General features: G+C 35.0%; 2 protein-coding genes across 4 annotated transcripts in view; one reads left to right on the top strand and one right to left on the bottom strand.

The window, feature by feature from the left end:
* Positions 1-2,226, bottom strand: part of LOC110383435 (putative nuclease HARBI1) — a 244,366-nt gene extending 242,140 nt beyond the window's left edge. Inside the window, exons 1-5 of one of the 3 annotated variants that reach the window (XR_010276462.1) lie at positions 2,070-2,226; positions 1,678-1,906; positions 1,208-1,398; positions 990-1,122; positions 70-209 (exon numbers count right to left, since the gene is read on the bottom strand). Coding sequence is in view for 2 of the 3 variants with exons in the window: in XM_064034597.1 (XP_063890667.1) it covers positions 120-209; positions 990-1,122; positions 1,208-1,398; positions 1,678-1,905 (642 nt within the window). In the remaining variant the exon portion in view is untranslated. The other 2 variants (XM_064034597.1, XM_064034598.1) reach the window with 2 other exon arrangements.
* The window catches only part of LOC110379064 (beta-arrestin-1), a 112,823-nt gene that overhangs the window by 11,981 nt on the left and 83,704 nt on the right, over positions 1-17,138 (top strand). The window lies entirely within an intron of this gene.

Genomic DNA, 17,138 nt, shown 5'->3' with positions numbered 1-17,138 from the left:
TCAGTAATATAAGTAAAATACCTGTTTTATTTGAAAATACTTGACAAATACAATCCAATATTTATATACCTAATAGCCAACAATGCTCCCCAGATCTTTCCAATCCTTCTAGGTGAGATTTAATGCAGCATTGGTTCCACAAATGAATCATGTGATGCACCTCCATAGGATGCATCAACATGCAGTATTTGCAAATTCGCATCACAAATCTGCAATAGATAGGTATAACATACTGTACAGTCAGCCATCAGCGCAAGTGCCAAAACCAAACAACTTGACATGGATCTTTTATCATTGATCTTTTTTTGTAAATAATTGTCGTACAAATTCTGGTCTACGCTGCCCTATGCGTCGAATGGTAGATACCTACAATAAAGCATTTATTGATATTGACATTTTGTATGCTCTAAGTCCAAATTTAAGAATGATGTAATGAAACTGTTATTGGAAGTTGAATTAAATTGAATTTATTTATTTTATACCTACATATTACTCTTTGATTATAATATTATTATCATTATATTGAATTGAATATGTACGATTATGATCTTGATGTTTAATATGACTTGATTTTGTGCTGTATTGTTTTAATGTTAAATTGGATTTTGTATAATTTTATTGTTTATTATTGTGATTATGATGGTGATTTGATTTTGTTTCGTTTTGCAGTACCTATTTTAATTAATTATTTATTTGTAATGTTTTAATACCATTGCTATGTATAGTATTTATTGAATTAATAATGCTCATTTGGTGGCACTCATTACCTAATATTTTTGTTAAAATGAGGATAATGCAGTGGGCCACAATATTGTTATCACTCACCCTTATTGTTAATTTATTAGTATGTATTGTATATTGTGGTTGTTAATTGTCCCTAAATAAATAAAATAAAAATCTTTTATACATATATGTTAAAAAGTATTGATTGATTATACAGTAAGAAAAAAAATTGTGATAGAACATTAAAAAATGTGTTTAATACTCACCAGCAAAACATTTAATGAATGATAATGTTTTCTATTAAAAAAAGCTTCTTCATGGTCAGTGGGCCTTATTATAGCAACATGGGTTCCATCAATGCACCCAATAACTCCTGGGAATCCAAATTTTTCCATAAACCTGAAAAATACATTATTTCATGTTTATTACATATAAGGTAGAAAACAATTACATATATGATTAAAATAATATATAGCTAACATACACTCTCATGGTGGATTCCCGTTCTTGTTGAGTGGAAGGAAACTTTATGTACTTGAGTAGCACGTCCCGTACATTGAGAGCATCGGTTACCTCATGTAGGCACCTACTAAATGTAGGTTGAGACATGTTGCAAATGAATGAGGAGCTTCGTTGGTATGATCCATTTGCATAAAAGTTTAGGACTGCCAATATCTACACATAACAAAATTTGATGTTAGGTATAAAGTTTATCATCATAATTATTAATATTACTCCATCATCATTTCAGTGTTTAAGAATAACATTATTAATTTACGTAATACTAGCTTCCACTCGCGGCTTTCTACATACTTACCAAATTTCAACCAAATCTGTCCAACCGTTTTTGCGTGATTGAGTAACAAACATACATCCATACTTACATTCTCACAAACTTTCATATTTATAAGTAGGATTGGTATTTATTCAACTTTTTAGGTTATAAATTCATACTTTTAGCTCAATTGCAACAGCAGTGTTTCGTTGAGCACGTTGCAGAAATGGACGTAACTCTGCCAAAACTTGCTGAAACCCTGATTTGTTGACACGGAAATTTGCCATGAATTCCTTCTCCGGTAAATCCAGAGAATTGTTGCAATCCCGCAGTCGACGTTTCTGGATTCTGGACAAACTTCGTTTTCTCTCTTCGTCCGCAAATGCCAGCAAAAATGCACGCGACATTCTGTAACACAAAAAAGATAAAACAAATTAAAATAATACAATTAAAAATAACACTATTAAAAAAGGAACGACTCAGGGTTTATATTTCTATCGTATTCGCAAAATTAGAGAAATCTTATATGTCTGATGCAACAATAGAGTATAGACATCCCAGTGATGATTACCAAAATCGGGCATAAAACACTGCTATTTGTAGTGTATTTAAAAAAATGTCAGTGGCTGTCAATTTGATGTCCACTCATTGCCCGCTGGGCTTACGAAATCGCAATTTAACGTTCATCGATACAGAAACAGCTGTCAAAATGATCTACGGTGGACATCAGACGCTGTCGGTGCTCATGACGTCATCGCAGTTGGTAACTGGCGTTAGCAAATAAGAAAATAGCGGTTTGACAGTTTACCGATGTACACTTTACCAAATGATGATAACTGCGAGCTGTCAGTGGAGTTAGCGAATAAGGCCCCTGAGAGTACGTGGCTAGTCCTGGTTGTCATAAAAATGTCTACGACATTCGTTCCGATTAAGTGGTTCTGAAAGGCCAGATGGCAGTCGGTATCCGATTTGCTTGACTATTCAGCTGCACCTACCGTCTTGAGATTTGAAACTGGAATAGGTACCCTGAAATTGAGAAATATGTAAAATCATTTTTTTAATCATTTCTATAACCTACAACCCTTTGTTTTGAGACTAGAGATTGAAATTTTACATACCTATTGTATGTGGAGCAAATGGCAAAATTATATCTCTGGATATGTTACAGAAATCCACCTTAAGCAACTAAGTACTTAAAAACTGTGCAAAACTATTTTCCAAAGAGTCTTGTTCTTTGTAAATAAATAAAATGATATAAGACTATACTCATACTTTTTATACGAACCCTCAAATAACAGCCTTTCACGACCCTTATTTCATCCAAAATTTGCTTTATCCAAAATCTGGTGACCAAGAATACCGAGCTTTTAAATATTCAAACCTCTAAAGTCGTACTTGAAATTTTTGTGTACAACCAAAGCTATATTTAGTCCCTTTTACACAAGAGTCTCTAAGGTACCCATCTACTCATCGATCGATGTGGGTCGACAAGGAGCTGTAGGTACCGGCACAGTGTTTTCACACTAGCGAATTTCCCGCTTGGTTTTTGCGCGAGAGCGAGCAATTGACAACTACCTGTAAAAATAATAATCATCATCTGCTTAACCTATTCCTAACTTTGTTGGGGTCGGCCTACAGTCTAGCCGGATGCAGTTGAGTACCAGTGTTTTAATTGGAGCGAATGCCTATCTGAACTCCACAATCCGGTTACCTGGGCAAACAATGAAGAACTCGTCATGCCCAGATGGTACATATCCACAAACCTTGCTTAATCTAATAAATTGATCGTACAGTTCAGTTTTCAATTAGCCCTTCCGTACGATAATGGTATGAATGATAATTGAAATCGAGCCACATATTTTTGCCACTCATAATATGTTTACCTACGCTAAGTTTTGCTAACCGCGACAAAAATCCTCCAGTGTGAAAGCATTATAAGTTTGACGGTCATCGCACGTACCTGACAGTTGTTTGAGTACTTCAGATACAATGGACTGAAAATGAGGACCTTTTATTATTATGTAGCTACGTTCCGTACGTACTTGCTTAGACATTTTCCGGGAAGAATGAAAGCTAAAGTTTTGTGTTGAAATATACTGTTGATGTTATCGAAAGGGCTTAGATATATCACTGGATATTGTATTACAAAATAGTGGGTAAAGGACCAACTTCTCAAATATGGGAGGCTCGGAGGATGATGATTGTATTACAAAGTTCTATGTGTCTGTCTGTTTGTTCACAATCACTTCACAATACATTTATTAATAAACGATGCCATGTTTTCCATGCAGTTTTTACCTTTAGATAGAATAATTCACGGGGAAGATTTGGGTCTGCTAAATTGTACATACACATATCCAAGATGATTTGAGCATGATTTACCTACAAATATCACACAAAATATGACTGTAGAAAACCTTATGCCTTTTTTCCAAAATTTGACTCGTCTATGTACTATTAGAGAGTTGTTTTTTTCTAGTGTAAATATTTAACGATATAATGGGTACTAATGTAGATATTATTTAACATAACCATTTTATCAATCTTATCGCACAGTATAATGGTGTCCGATTTTAGTGCTCTTTGATAATATTAGCCGAAGATAGTAAGTAAATACCTTTTATTAGACGCATTAACAACTCGGGAAATGTGTGTGTCAGTCTGTCACGAGTTATCTAGTATATCTGCATGATAATGTTGTTTGCATAGATTTGGTAACAAAATGTTTTTGTAGATAGTTAAGTTATCAGTAAATATTATGTATTCACAACTAAAAGAATAATCATTTCGTGTCGCATGACTTCCTATTATTTTACGTAAAAAAACGATTATTTCCCGGGTGTCTTATATCCTTATGTGAAAATATTAATCATATGTAGGTACTTGAAATGGCTCCTAAATAACCTAAGTATGTATAAAATCTTAAATTGTATTCATAAATTTTATACATACCTATTGACATTTCCCTGTTCTTTCCTTACCCTTAATACCGTACCACCTACCTATGTAGCTCTTAGTATCACAAGCAATTAACAATTCGCCGAAAGAAAAACCAAACAAAGTAATGTTTTGTCCCATTAACACGTAAGCACACACTTGAGTGTAACTTACAACTTACAATCGTCTAAGTTGAGGCCGTTTGTACGGCTGTTAAGTTTTATCTTAAGTACAAATGTATGTGTGTACTTAGCATGGAGTAAGGAAAGATAAACGGAGATATAGTTATCGGCACGAATCTTGAGCTCTGACCTATATCTGTGCAGAAGTGATTTATTAGCAAAGAACCAATCCCGAGTGACGGCTATGACGCGATGCACTGCGGGCCAATCACCGCTTTAGCCTGCCCCCGCGCCTCACTTCATACCACAAAAGTTACCCAATAAATTACTTCTGCGCAGGTGAAGGTCAGAGCTCAAGATTCGTCCCGATAACTATACCATAATGCAGGTAGGTAGGCATTCTTCTGGGTCAAATAGGTTCTGTTGACATGACCAAAATGATTGAACTAGAACTTTCGGACACATGTGAGGTGAACGTTCGGGTTCTTTGAGACATCTGCTAAAGATTTTTGGTATTACAAAAATGGGTGGGTTCGAAAGAAAGCATATTAGAGCGGAGACAGTAATGTTCCTCGTCTGCCACTCACCCGCATTTTGGCGCGCTGTTTTCTTAGGAGATTTTTCGTTCTGGCATCTCCGCTAGTCATTTGTTTCTCCTTGGTACTTAGATGTTTTAGAAGACGAACGCGTTAAACTTTATTGGGCGTTTCGTTGATACGGTTGTTAACGGTTTGTAGGTCTCTGGTGATAGATAACAGCTGACTAAGGCCTTTTCATTCCTGTTTCCTAGTCCGTTGCTTCCTCGATATAGGAATTCGGCATTACATGCATGAGGCTTGTCAACATTCAATTAGTATCCAGTGACTTTCGGAGTAAAGTTGGAGTCAATGAGGTTTTCTTAAGAAGCAGTTCGTAGTCTAATGTATCCTTGTTCACTCTATTAAGCCCAAATTCCACCAAATCATAGCGTAGAATTTGTATTCTCTCTTTGCAAATAAATTATATTGATTGTAAAACTTCTATTTAGGGGTTAATATTATTGTTGAACCCAAAAGTATACTATTGCGAAATCGAATGGGATCTCACGTGATGCAATTTCATGTTTCCATTTAGTAACTTGCTAACTCATTTCCCGCTTTACCCAAGGGTAGGCCCAAAAATGTCGCCAAGAGTTGTGCATACCTCTGATAGGATCTGTTACCCTCGTTACAGAGCTGTTGTTATGTCACCACCTCATCTTTTTACCCTTATCTGTTAGTGATCTTCTATGCTATGGATATATTTTACCCGGGTTTGCCTTGCTATTCTACTTATAATATTTGTCACGCTACATGCAGCGAAATAGTGAAGTTGATTAAAATAATAAGTATAAAGTTTTTTTTTTGGTGCTTAATCACCAAATGATCCCTTCTGCCATGGGTACAGCTCGAAGGAGTCTTACATGTTTACCAAATAAAACCCACTTTTTGAGGCTTTTGTGTTGCAAGGCCGCGATAACTCTTTCGGACACCATGTTTTTGAAGACAGGGCAAAAAAATCAGTAGTTCAATAATCCATCCTAGTAAAAAAATGAAAAACCAAGATATTAATCTTGTTTAAAATTTTACATCATAACATACCTACTACAAATTCCTGTCTATCATTAATCTATCTACAGTATTTTGTTTATAATATTTTTTCTTTTAATCACCTTATGAGCTAAGTACTCATCTCCATCTTAGTCATTATTATTACCTACTGACGAATAGTGATGAAGTATCTATTAATTTTCAAATTATGAGTAGCCAGGTGAACTACATAAAGTTCATTTAATATTACCTACATTGTGATGATTCATACAGCGAGTATGTTTAGACTCACTCAACAATTCAGTATTTAGTGGTAAATAGATTGAGCAATTTCATATCTAAAGCAGCATCTGCCTGGCCTTTTCCCAATTGTATTGGGATTGGCTTCTAGTCTTACCGAATGCAGCTCAAGAGCTGAGTACCAATGTTTTAAATGGAGCGATTGCCTATATCACCTCTTCAATACTGTTACCTGAACAACCCTTGGTAACACTGGTTTTCAGTCTTTCTGGCTTCTTATTACCTACCCATAATGACTGTCAAAGATGGACACCAATTCCATGATGTTTTTACTTCGAAAGTATCAACCAACTATCGGCCCATAATCGGTCGACAGTTTACTTTACAGTGTGAGCTCTGAGTCTACGTAACATAAGTTTGCCTTACTACGATATGATCTGATTTACCTACCACATAATTAATAACAAATATTAAGCCTATTACTATTGCCTCAATCCTGCCTCTAACTTATTACACAAATACAAGTCGACTAAGTACTTACGGCTAATAAATTAATTATCAGTTGGTACATAGAAGTAACAATTATATGGCTGGCTGACAGACGATATAACGCTGTGTAAATAGCTTGATATCTTGTCGTATTTTGTCATATTATTATCTATACTCACTAATATAATAAAGAGGAAACATTTGTTTATTAGTACTTTCAAGGCTCCGAAACTACTGAATTGATTTGAAAAATTCTGTCACTGTTGGAAAGCTGCACTCTTTCTAAGAAACAAAGGCTATATTTTATCCTGTTGCAGATAGTAGTTTTACATAGGTCGCTAGTGAAACCGCGGGAAAACGAACTATTAAATAATATTATTTGGATAATATGGCAAAAACACAACACAATTACGTAAATTAGGAGATAATAGAGATATTATCATTTTCTTGTTAGGTACACATTATTTTAATTGGTCCCGATAACAAAGAATCTGTATCTTATTATTTATATTCATAGTTATCTTAATATATCGAGATAAAGTGATAATTCTTAAATACATAATCCTTGATAAAACGGGAAGATAAAAATACCTACTTCGGAAAAATCGTAGGTACTTAAAATGCACAAAACAAGCAAGGCAGTTGTGTTTCAAGCTCCTACAAGCTTAGCTCATTATGCAAGCAATCTACGGGACTCATGAAAAACAAAAGATTCGTCCGTCTTTTGTTTCCTTCCTTTTTCGAAAAGACACCCAATTTTCATTAGGGCCTCTCTCCATCAGTCTACAAAGGGACACACAAGAGACCTCATGTGACACTGAATAATTACACGGTATTGCAACGCGAGGTCTACGGGGCCTCGGACCTCGTATTTACGGAAATACGAGGCTGAAATATGACGTCACTTCCACGGCTGAGATCCCCTGTGAGTTGTGCAGTCACTCCGTTGATTAATGTTTTGTGAACAGAGGGGTTTCGATCAAATGGTCTCGCAATCAATGAGTGGCCTGATTTTGAGGGAAATTTTCACTGCCGGTGAAAAGCTTTAAGGTGCAATATTTTAGTGCTTATATATTACGGTATAATTATTGATATTAGGCTGTGATCTAAGCCAGCTTTTTACTACACTTGAATGACATCAAATCGTGTTTGCTTTACTAGAATTTTGTCCTACAAAAAAGAAAAGGTATTGACATAAAATTAATTACTTCAAACCCGGTAAAAATATTGAATAGATTAAAAACAGGTTAAGCTATTGAACCGACACCATTGTCGCTTTTCAATAGGCGATCGCTCGAACCTAAAATTGACGAACTGAAATGTCATCTATTCAATCCATTTCACGAATAAATACGTGAAAAAAATGCTTCAATAGGCTTATTCAATAAAAAAATATGTACGTGTATACATACCTATGTGTTAAATGTATGTGTACTGAACACGGAGGTAGGAAAGATAGCGGAGATGCCATAAGCAAGGTAGGTCAGGCGCCTTCTTCTAGGCCAAGCAACGTGCGGAAGGCGTGATCAGTTACTAGAAGTAACGAGACGTTCAGGTTCCTTGTCGAATTAAAACCAATCTGTCAAGAATTGGTCTTGATTGATTTGTGATTTTATTGGTCCCATAAAAGGCGTGTAAGGGCTGAGCTAGTAATGTTCCTCGTCCCCCGAACACTCGTATTTTAGCGCGCTACTTTTCCCAGGCATTCTTTCGTTATGACACCTCCGCTGTTCATTTTATTCTCCATGTTAAAATGTATGTGTACTGAATGAATAGGCTTATAAAAGACAGGAATTGATGTATGGCGCATGATTGAGTGACAAATAAACGCGATATGCCAGCCGATGACAGAGTATTTCAATTTGTTTCTATTTACGGCATTTAGGGGATATGTTCAGCTTTAGGATTTGTATGTATTGCTTATAATATTATGGGCGTTGTAAATGATATTATTGAACGTTGTTATTTGATATTATCAAAGCGTAGGAGGAGCATGAATCAGTCAAGATTGTATGTCTGATGTTAGGTAGGCTTTCACAGATCTCTCGGCAGACCCATCTATACTAATATTATAAAGCTGAAGAGTTTGTTTGTTTGAACGCGCTAATCTCAGGAACTACTGGTCCGATTTGAAAATTTCTTTCAGTGTTAGATAGCCCATTTATCGAGGAAGGCTATAGGCTACTTTTATCCCGGTACGGGAAGTAGTTCCCACGAGATGCGGGTGAAACCGCTGGCAGAAGCTAGTTTAGTACATTTTGACTTAACTGTGGATTAAAATTGTAAGACATATAATACATACGAGCATGCATTGCCTGTCCAGTGTGTATATAGTTGTACATGCTTGCACTTAAAAAAAAGAACCTTGGGTAAATTCATTCATGTTTTTTCTCAAACTAGGAAATATTCTCTTCATCTCATTTTTACAATATGTTTAACGTGAAGAAGTGTTCTAATCAAACAATTCGCAAAATAAATATCATTAACCATTTAGTTTAATATTGCTAGTGGAGTTGCATAAGTTTCCTCTATATCAAACCCAAAACTTTTCCAAAACAGTTTAAATTATTAACCAATTTGGACCCTTTAAAATACCCACACATAATTTGCATCACGAGTTTAGAATGTTCGCCTGACAACAACCTTTTTGGCTGTCGCTATGGTATATTTTCGAAGCGGTCCACCTTTCGGGCGATCTTCTTTTATTATTTATTCACGCTTAGGGAAGCGAGGTCAGAGGTGAGAATGCCACGAATACCAAATTGTGCGTGGTCGTTTTGTTAAATGGCTAAGGCAGATAGCTAATGAGATAAGTAATTGGGTGACCGATTATATATAGATACATAAGTATGTGTACAAATCGCGAAAGTTTACAAACCTTAGGTAGATGTTAAATTGTGAAAGTTCCGTCATTTATTTTTCTTTTGTCCAGGAAATTGTATTTCATGTTTTTTCGTAGCGATTCGTTTCGAATTTCGTAGAAACACTATTCTTGTTTCTACTCGCGTGATTGCTCTTCTTTCTCATAATGAAATAACGTGGCATTGAAAACTATTTGCACCTTCTACAAGCACTGATGAAAGTTGTAGTGTTGTCAAGATACCTTTCTACATACAACCTTCTCATTCATAATATTAGTGCACATTCGATAGCTAAATAATCTATAATGGTTTCCACATCATTACGAGTCGAGATACGCTCTCGCTCGAGAGTTTACCGCCCGAGGGAGTTATCGATACCGATGTATCGATAGAATCGAGAAGGTTATCAGTATTCGGTTAGCATCGCCGTATTAATAGTGATTTGTTGTGGCTAAATTGTGGCAACCAGTGTTTATTTCAAAGGAAGTGAGAGTAATGGCTCTTATCGGCTTTTGGAGTGTTTTGTGCTTAGAATATGTTAGACTTTTGTGGAGTTACGTAATAAATGCATACTTTTTCTCTGTACAAATAAAAGCATCGATACTTGGTGAAACATATTTTTATTGATTATCCAAATTAACGTTTTGGTAAAGTACATAATAGGAAGTAGGTATGTTCCTTACAAGATAAATTAATTAATGATTCTCAGATTTGCTGCCAAATATCTTGCTCGATTATTTAGCTGCAACTAACTTTTACCGATAGTAACTTCTATGGAATATTAATAACCAAATACATCCAAGATGCACCACGTACCACCTCAAATATATACCTACCTACATGCACATATCTTTTAAAAAGTTATCTATATTCTAGCAGACTTCATTGCTAGTCTAGGCCACGCGGATGCAGGTGAAAGATAAAAGATTGTATCTCAAAGGTAAACATCAGTATTCCGGGCAGGCATGTGGGTATGTTTTGTACAGGTTGCCGTAATCCCTACTAATATTATAAATGCGAAAGTAACTGTCTGTCTGTTACGCTTTCACGCCTAAACCACTGAACTGATTTTAACAAAATTTGGTACAGAGTTAGATTTGACCTTGGGAAAGAACATAGGATAGTTTTTATCCCGGACTTTTGAAGAATTCTCTTGGAAACTCGATATAACCGGACAATACGCGGGCGATGCCGCGGGCGGAAGCTACATAGTATGTTCATAAATTAGGTTTTTTGTTCGTTTGTGTTTGTTCTCTTTATGTTAACGCTCTCTGTCACTGTTTAGCTGATGTGTGGAATTTCAAGTGATGTTCGGAATTTTTAATTTGTCGTATATGTTACAAAGCTGGGGAGTTTGTTTATTTGAGTAAACGCGTTAATCTTTTATTGTATTCACTGTTAGTGTAGATAGTCTCTTTACCGAAAAAGGCTGTAAGATTCTTGTTATCAGAGCGTGTAAAGGAGTTTCCACGGGACACAGGCGAACCTATGTTCAGGGGCTAATTATCACTTAAAACAAAGATCCTATCTTCAGTGGTTGATTAAATACCAGAAATGTGGACGGCAATCTATTTATGGTAACTTGGGTCTTATATGACTGACAATCGTTTTCTATAATAGTTCAGAAAGTTTTCAATAGACCAGTTTAGCACTTTCTAAATTACATTTGGATCCAAAGGACGATGTATAACTTTACAGTTGGCAGGACCCTTTTATTTTTTTAAAGATTTCTTCCAAATGGATGGTAAGTATTAAAATTTTAAATTCACTTAAACGCAGTCTGCCTTGGACCATTACACATTGCTTTACACAGATAACAGCTGTTTTTAATAGCTTAAGGGAGGTCGTTACCCGGCAATTATTTTTGCTGAAAGTAACTTGGAAGATATCTAAGGGTCTCTGCTTTGTTATATTTTCGCGACTGCTGTGGAATCTGTATACTGATATTATGAAGCTGAGGATGATATTATTTCTTCTTCTAAGTGCCTTTGAATTAATTATCATAACAAATCCTGGTGCCTTAGTTTTAAATCTGTCCTTCTGAGATGCAATTATCAAAATAGCTGGGAACAAACCAAAGTTCCTCTAAGCCTTATTGCTAGATCTACAGTCTATAAAGAGGTCACATTTGTGCATTTCTGACACTAGCTGTTCATAAGAGTGCTACAACGACACAAAACATTATCAACTCCCGCTCCAAAAGTGACAAACTGTGCGTTGAAAAGTGGACGCTAAATGTAAGCAACTAAAGTTTAATATTGCTCCAACACATCTGCCCCACTCTAAAGTTTCAACAACAAAGGTGCTGCCACCCTTTTTCCTTTTTACGCTTCCACATAAAATAATTTCGGAATATTTCCTGTTAAAAATGATATAATGTGTCACTTCGTTCTTTTGAAAACCTTCTCCTTTTATTTAGAGGACACACTGCAAACTTTTTAGTCGGCCGACTGTTTATTTGGGCTCAAAAATCAGCATGGAAATGAATGGTAGTACGCACATAGCAACGATCAGGTATTTGGCCGGTATCAGACCGATTGAAAACATTTATTGGAATAGATTTTCTTTAATAAAAAAAATGTTTGCCAACCATTGGGCCAACTGTCGGTCGACTGTTTAGTCTCTTTACTCGTTATTCTTAGAGAGCTATCTTTTGTGACGTTTGTATTATGTCTGAACTCAGCCTTTTGGGAAATTTCTACGAAATGCTACTTTTCAAATGTAACACGACGTATGAAAGTTTTCATTGTTGACTGTGTGATGTAAGTGGTATGTTCAGGGCTGGTTGTATAAGAGTGTTGCCATGTTAAATGTCACAGAAAAATACTGAATTTGAAAAGTGTGATATGTGATTTTATTTTATGAAGGTTTTCATAGTAATAACTACAAGACATGAGCAATTGAGCATAGAGTATGCATACCAGGAATAGGTAGGAACGTTGAAAGAAAAGAAGCAAAAGCTATATAATTTTAAATCCTTTTTAAATTGGATTCTATTTCTAACGTACTAAATCCTGTCGTAGAACGTCTCAATTATTTGTTCAGCCATGATTTTTCCGCTTCGATTTGTTCAGAACGTCAGACTCTAGAAAAACTGTTCTATATTTGCTGTCTCATTAATTCTGAATAAATAGTGGTGCTTAAGTAAGATTCCTGCGCTATTATTTACGGTCTCTCCTAAGCTGTATTAATTGGTAAAAGCGGAGAAATATTCCTTCTTCTGGTTTTCATTTTATTTTCTGACCTTGGTTGCGTCTTTTCGCGAAGTTAGGTAAGGGATGTAAGCCATATTTTTTACTAACCATTTAGAAGGCTGTCTTTTACATACAGGTACATAGATAATTCCATATAGTAGAAGGTTACCTAAATCTGATAAAGTATTTAAATCACGTTTTGAAAAATATTTCGACCTTTAAAATCAATAGTATGTGGCGAACCTATTTTGATCAAATGGTGGTATCTTTTGGAAATTAATAAGCCCACATACAACTTGATGATACTCATTATTTACAACTAGTGTTACCATTTATTAAATTGACATAACAATGACACGTGTTCTTGTCATAATACACTATTTACTTTGTAATGTAAATCATATTGAAACATACTTGGCAATACGTCGAGTTTCTCCTGGCATACACTCGACGGCACAGAAATGGGGTCAGTTGAAAAAATCCGAACATCTTTGCTCGAAGACTCAAGGGCACTTAACTTTGAGTAGTGCCCAAAAAGCTTTTTGTCGCTTTTGTGCGCGAAAATGATAGAAATATAGGTAAATAAAACTTGTTTGTGACAGTGATGTATTTGAACATTGTTTAAGTAAAAAAAGTAGTAAAAGTAAGTTTTAAATGACATAAAATCGTGAATCAAAAAATATTGAAATTCATAGACACAAAGCATGATTAACTATTTGGTAACTGGCCCCGAATTTACTGCTCGCCAGAGTAATTGGCCAGTATCTGATCAGCCGTTAACGTGTTTACAATTTACTAGTAGGTACATCTGTTCGTACAAGTGGTATATATCTTTGCCTACAAGTACTTGAAAACAACACTATTTTTTTAGCTATTCGTCTAAATAGGTATGCATTAGGAAAATTATTTATACCTTCATGTTGTTTGTGATTTCATCCACGTGGTTGAAAATTTTGTTTTGAACTCATTGTGAGACGAATGCCAAGTTTCTTTGTAGTGCCGGAATTTGAAAGAAAAAGCCATTTTTTAGAAGCTTTTTATATTTTTGAGTCAGTCGTTCAACTTTATTTCTGAAATAGATTTGGAAACAATAGAACTAGGACAATTGTAAATGATTGATTTGCTATAACTTCTTTGGTTTTAAAATGCTCTTACAAAAATTAACACTATAAGCAACCTATAATAAAATCAAACATTGTGATCCTATTAAAAAAAGTGGAATTAATAGAATAAATAATGGATTAAACTAGCACAGTCAATGAATTGATTCCATATTCAAAAACTAGCGTTTCAATCAGTGAAGTTCAATTGTTTGAAGTCAAAACATTTCGCAAAGCATTGAGCTGAAAACCTTTTATTGTGAACTTTGAACAGAATAAAACTAAGCTTAATAAAGTACAGCGGATGCCTATTCATAGAAATAGACAGAAAACAAAACGATTTAAAATATAAACAGTGACTGCATTTTCTTAACTAAACTACGGAAGATTTTTTCTATGAAATAAACAAACCTTGAGAAAGACTAGAATTCTGTTGCGTTTATTGTTTTAAGGCGAGGAATTGGTCTACAATAATTTCATAACCGGCACGCGCATCTAAGGCGCCAAAAGGGGTCGGAGCGTCTGAGCGGGGCGAGGATAACAATACGCGCGCTAGCTTATAACTAAAAGTCGTAAGCGACAAAATGGTTTTTTAATGTTATTATTTAGAAATGATAATTTGATAAAAATTCCTTCTACAATTTTAAAGAGTATGTATATACTCAACTACTAAAAAAGTTAAGAGGCTTAAATCGGTCCCGAATGCCCATAATATGTGAATCTCTTTTAAAAACAGGTATGTTTGATATATTTTTCTCTGTTATAAAAGTTACCTAATCATGTTTCTACTTTTAACAAAATAAGGTTTATATCATGAACTTTCAGGTAACCAAGTTGTATTTTGATCCGTTTTGTATTTACTGAGAAAAATTGAAATCCTTGGCGCCAAAAATTCCAATTCGTCCTCTTAACAAAAGATAGTTATTCTAGTGTTTTAGGAGGAAAATATATAATTTGTTGTCTGCATAAAAATATAATGTTATTGGTTTGTGAAACGTATTTAATGATGGCGTATTTTATTCTGTCTTTGAGTTTACATTATCCATATTATAATAGTGTATGTAGAAGTAGATATGTAGGCGTTATAATAAGGTTATTTAAATGAAGTATGAATTGAACTTATCGACGTCTAGACACGACAAACTATCATCAATCATAAAGTTACACAAAAGTAGCTCAATCACTGTGTTTGTTCTGTTCAATCGCTTTTGAATTTTCATTTTACGTTTTCTTAAAGTCTGACAAAAACTGTCCCAAAAGAGAAAGATCTTTTCAATGTAGCTGTTCAATGCTATCTATACTGCATTGCAGGATTGACAAGGAAAAACTATTATAAAAACCCGCAACATTACTGCAAAACTAACAAATAAAACTAGCATCAATTTTCAACACATTTCCGAAATCAATAAACAGCTAGTTCGTGAAATTGCAGTAATTTCTAGAATATTTCAAGGAATGTTGCCAGATCGCTTAGACACGATATTTGGCACAGTTTTCCTACCAAAGTGGTAATTTACGTTGGTAGATTATTCAGTGATTTATTGTTGCAAAGCTTTCTCTTTTTGTAATAATGAAAGCCATATTCTGCTAGCATTTTGCCTTGCCAGGAAAATTGAAAATGTTGGCAAATATATATTTGACCTTGAGAGTTAGCTTACGGTAGTAAAACTCCCAAAGGGGATACATACATTCTTTAGACTTTGATTTTCAGAATTGATTTTGGAGAAGCTATGTTAAGTTTGACATTTAGTTATGCCGCATTATATAGAAAAAATATGCTGCATAGTACTGCTAAAATAAATACATTATCATAATTCATAACCATGACGTTGATATTTTCTCTCATTGTATATCTGAAAAGAAACGCCAAAAATACAAAGGCCAAGGTCACATCGTCCAAGGATTTCGTAATCAAATTATGCAAGAACCCTGTCAGCGATCCAGTAATGACTTTAGAGAGAAGGGACTTCAAAGAGCATTATGTACAGAACAAATATCGTGACCACAATCCTTGTTAACACTAATTACAGTTCGTATAACATCTGCATTACAAAAGGGTGCAACCGTACACCGTATATTGTTTGGATCTCACACTAGCAAGCTATGCTGCTATGCTCCGGCGGAGCGATGCAACTGTATGGCTGGTTTCAGAGCTGCAATGTTATTTTATGTGAGCAGTTCGTGTGATGAATAAACAAGTATAATTACTGATACATGCATAAAGAGCTTCAGAAGGAATATAGTGAAGTTCCCACAAAAGAAGAGTAACCGAGAAGCAGTATAAAAAGTAGCCTATAGCCCTGAGGTAGGCTATAAGCAACTTTTTATACTTATTCTTCTTTGATCTTCAATAATATAATATGTACTTCGAATGCATTTAATTAGTTAAAAATTCGTATAGGAGTTTAGTTTCACCTGTGCTACAGGATCTACAGGATGTTGCAAAAAAAGTCACAATAAGGATAAAGGTAGCTACTAACTGTCACCAATAAAATCACAATCCAGTATAGCAGTGTGAGTTACCACCATCCTACCTTACAGTAACGAACAATACCGCCAAATTGCAAGGGTGCAAACTGTGTCCATACATTACACCGGTCGAGTCTTTCGCATACAAATGTACGTAGATTTGCATGACTGTTTTAATACCGCTGTGTGGGCGAACCGCAGATTAAATCCACCGTGTAATCTGGGTTTTATTAGCCTCGTGTTAACAGTTGCTCGTTGAATGAGCTGTTGCAGTATTTGAGTTTTTTATGGCATTGGGAGCACATCAATTTGGCAAATGATGGCGTGATCTGTTGAGTGGTTGTTTTTAGAATTCTGATGCAAATCGTTATGAAGTAGTGGATTATTGCACAATATTTTGGGATTTTTTAGCTTCAGTTAAAGCAGAAACTTGAAATTGACTTTATAGAACAGAAAAATCGGGTCCAAACATTTAGGTACCTCTATATATTAATCATATTTAAATTTTTACTGAAAGTTTTGTCAATTTAACTTCATCACAAGCCTCAAATTATTTAGCTGAAAAAACTTGAACTACATATTTTCAAAGCCCTCTATATCCGCACGGGTTATGTTAGAATATTCAAAATATTTGAAAATTTTGCTAGGTAGAGTGGTCGA

The sequence above is a fragment of the Helicoverpa armigera genome, chromosome 5 (assembly GCF_030705265.1).
Source record: "Helicoverpa armigera isolate CAAS_96S chromosome 5, ASM3070526v1, whole genome shotgun sequence".
Lineage (NCBI taxonomy): Eukaryota > Metazoa > Arthropoda > Insecta > Lepidoptera > Noctuidae > Helicoverpa > Helicoverpa armigera.
Note: the sequence above shows the minus strand (reverse complement) of the source record. Positions and strands in the feature narration are given on the sequence as shown.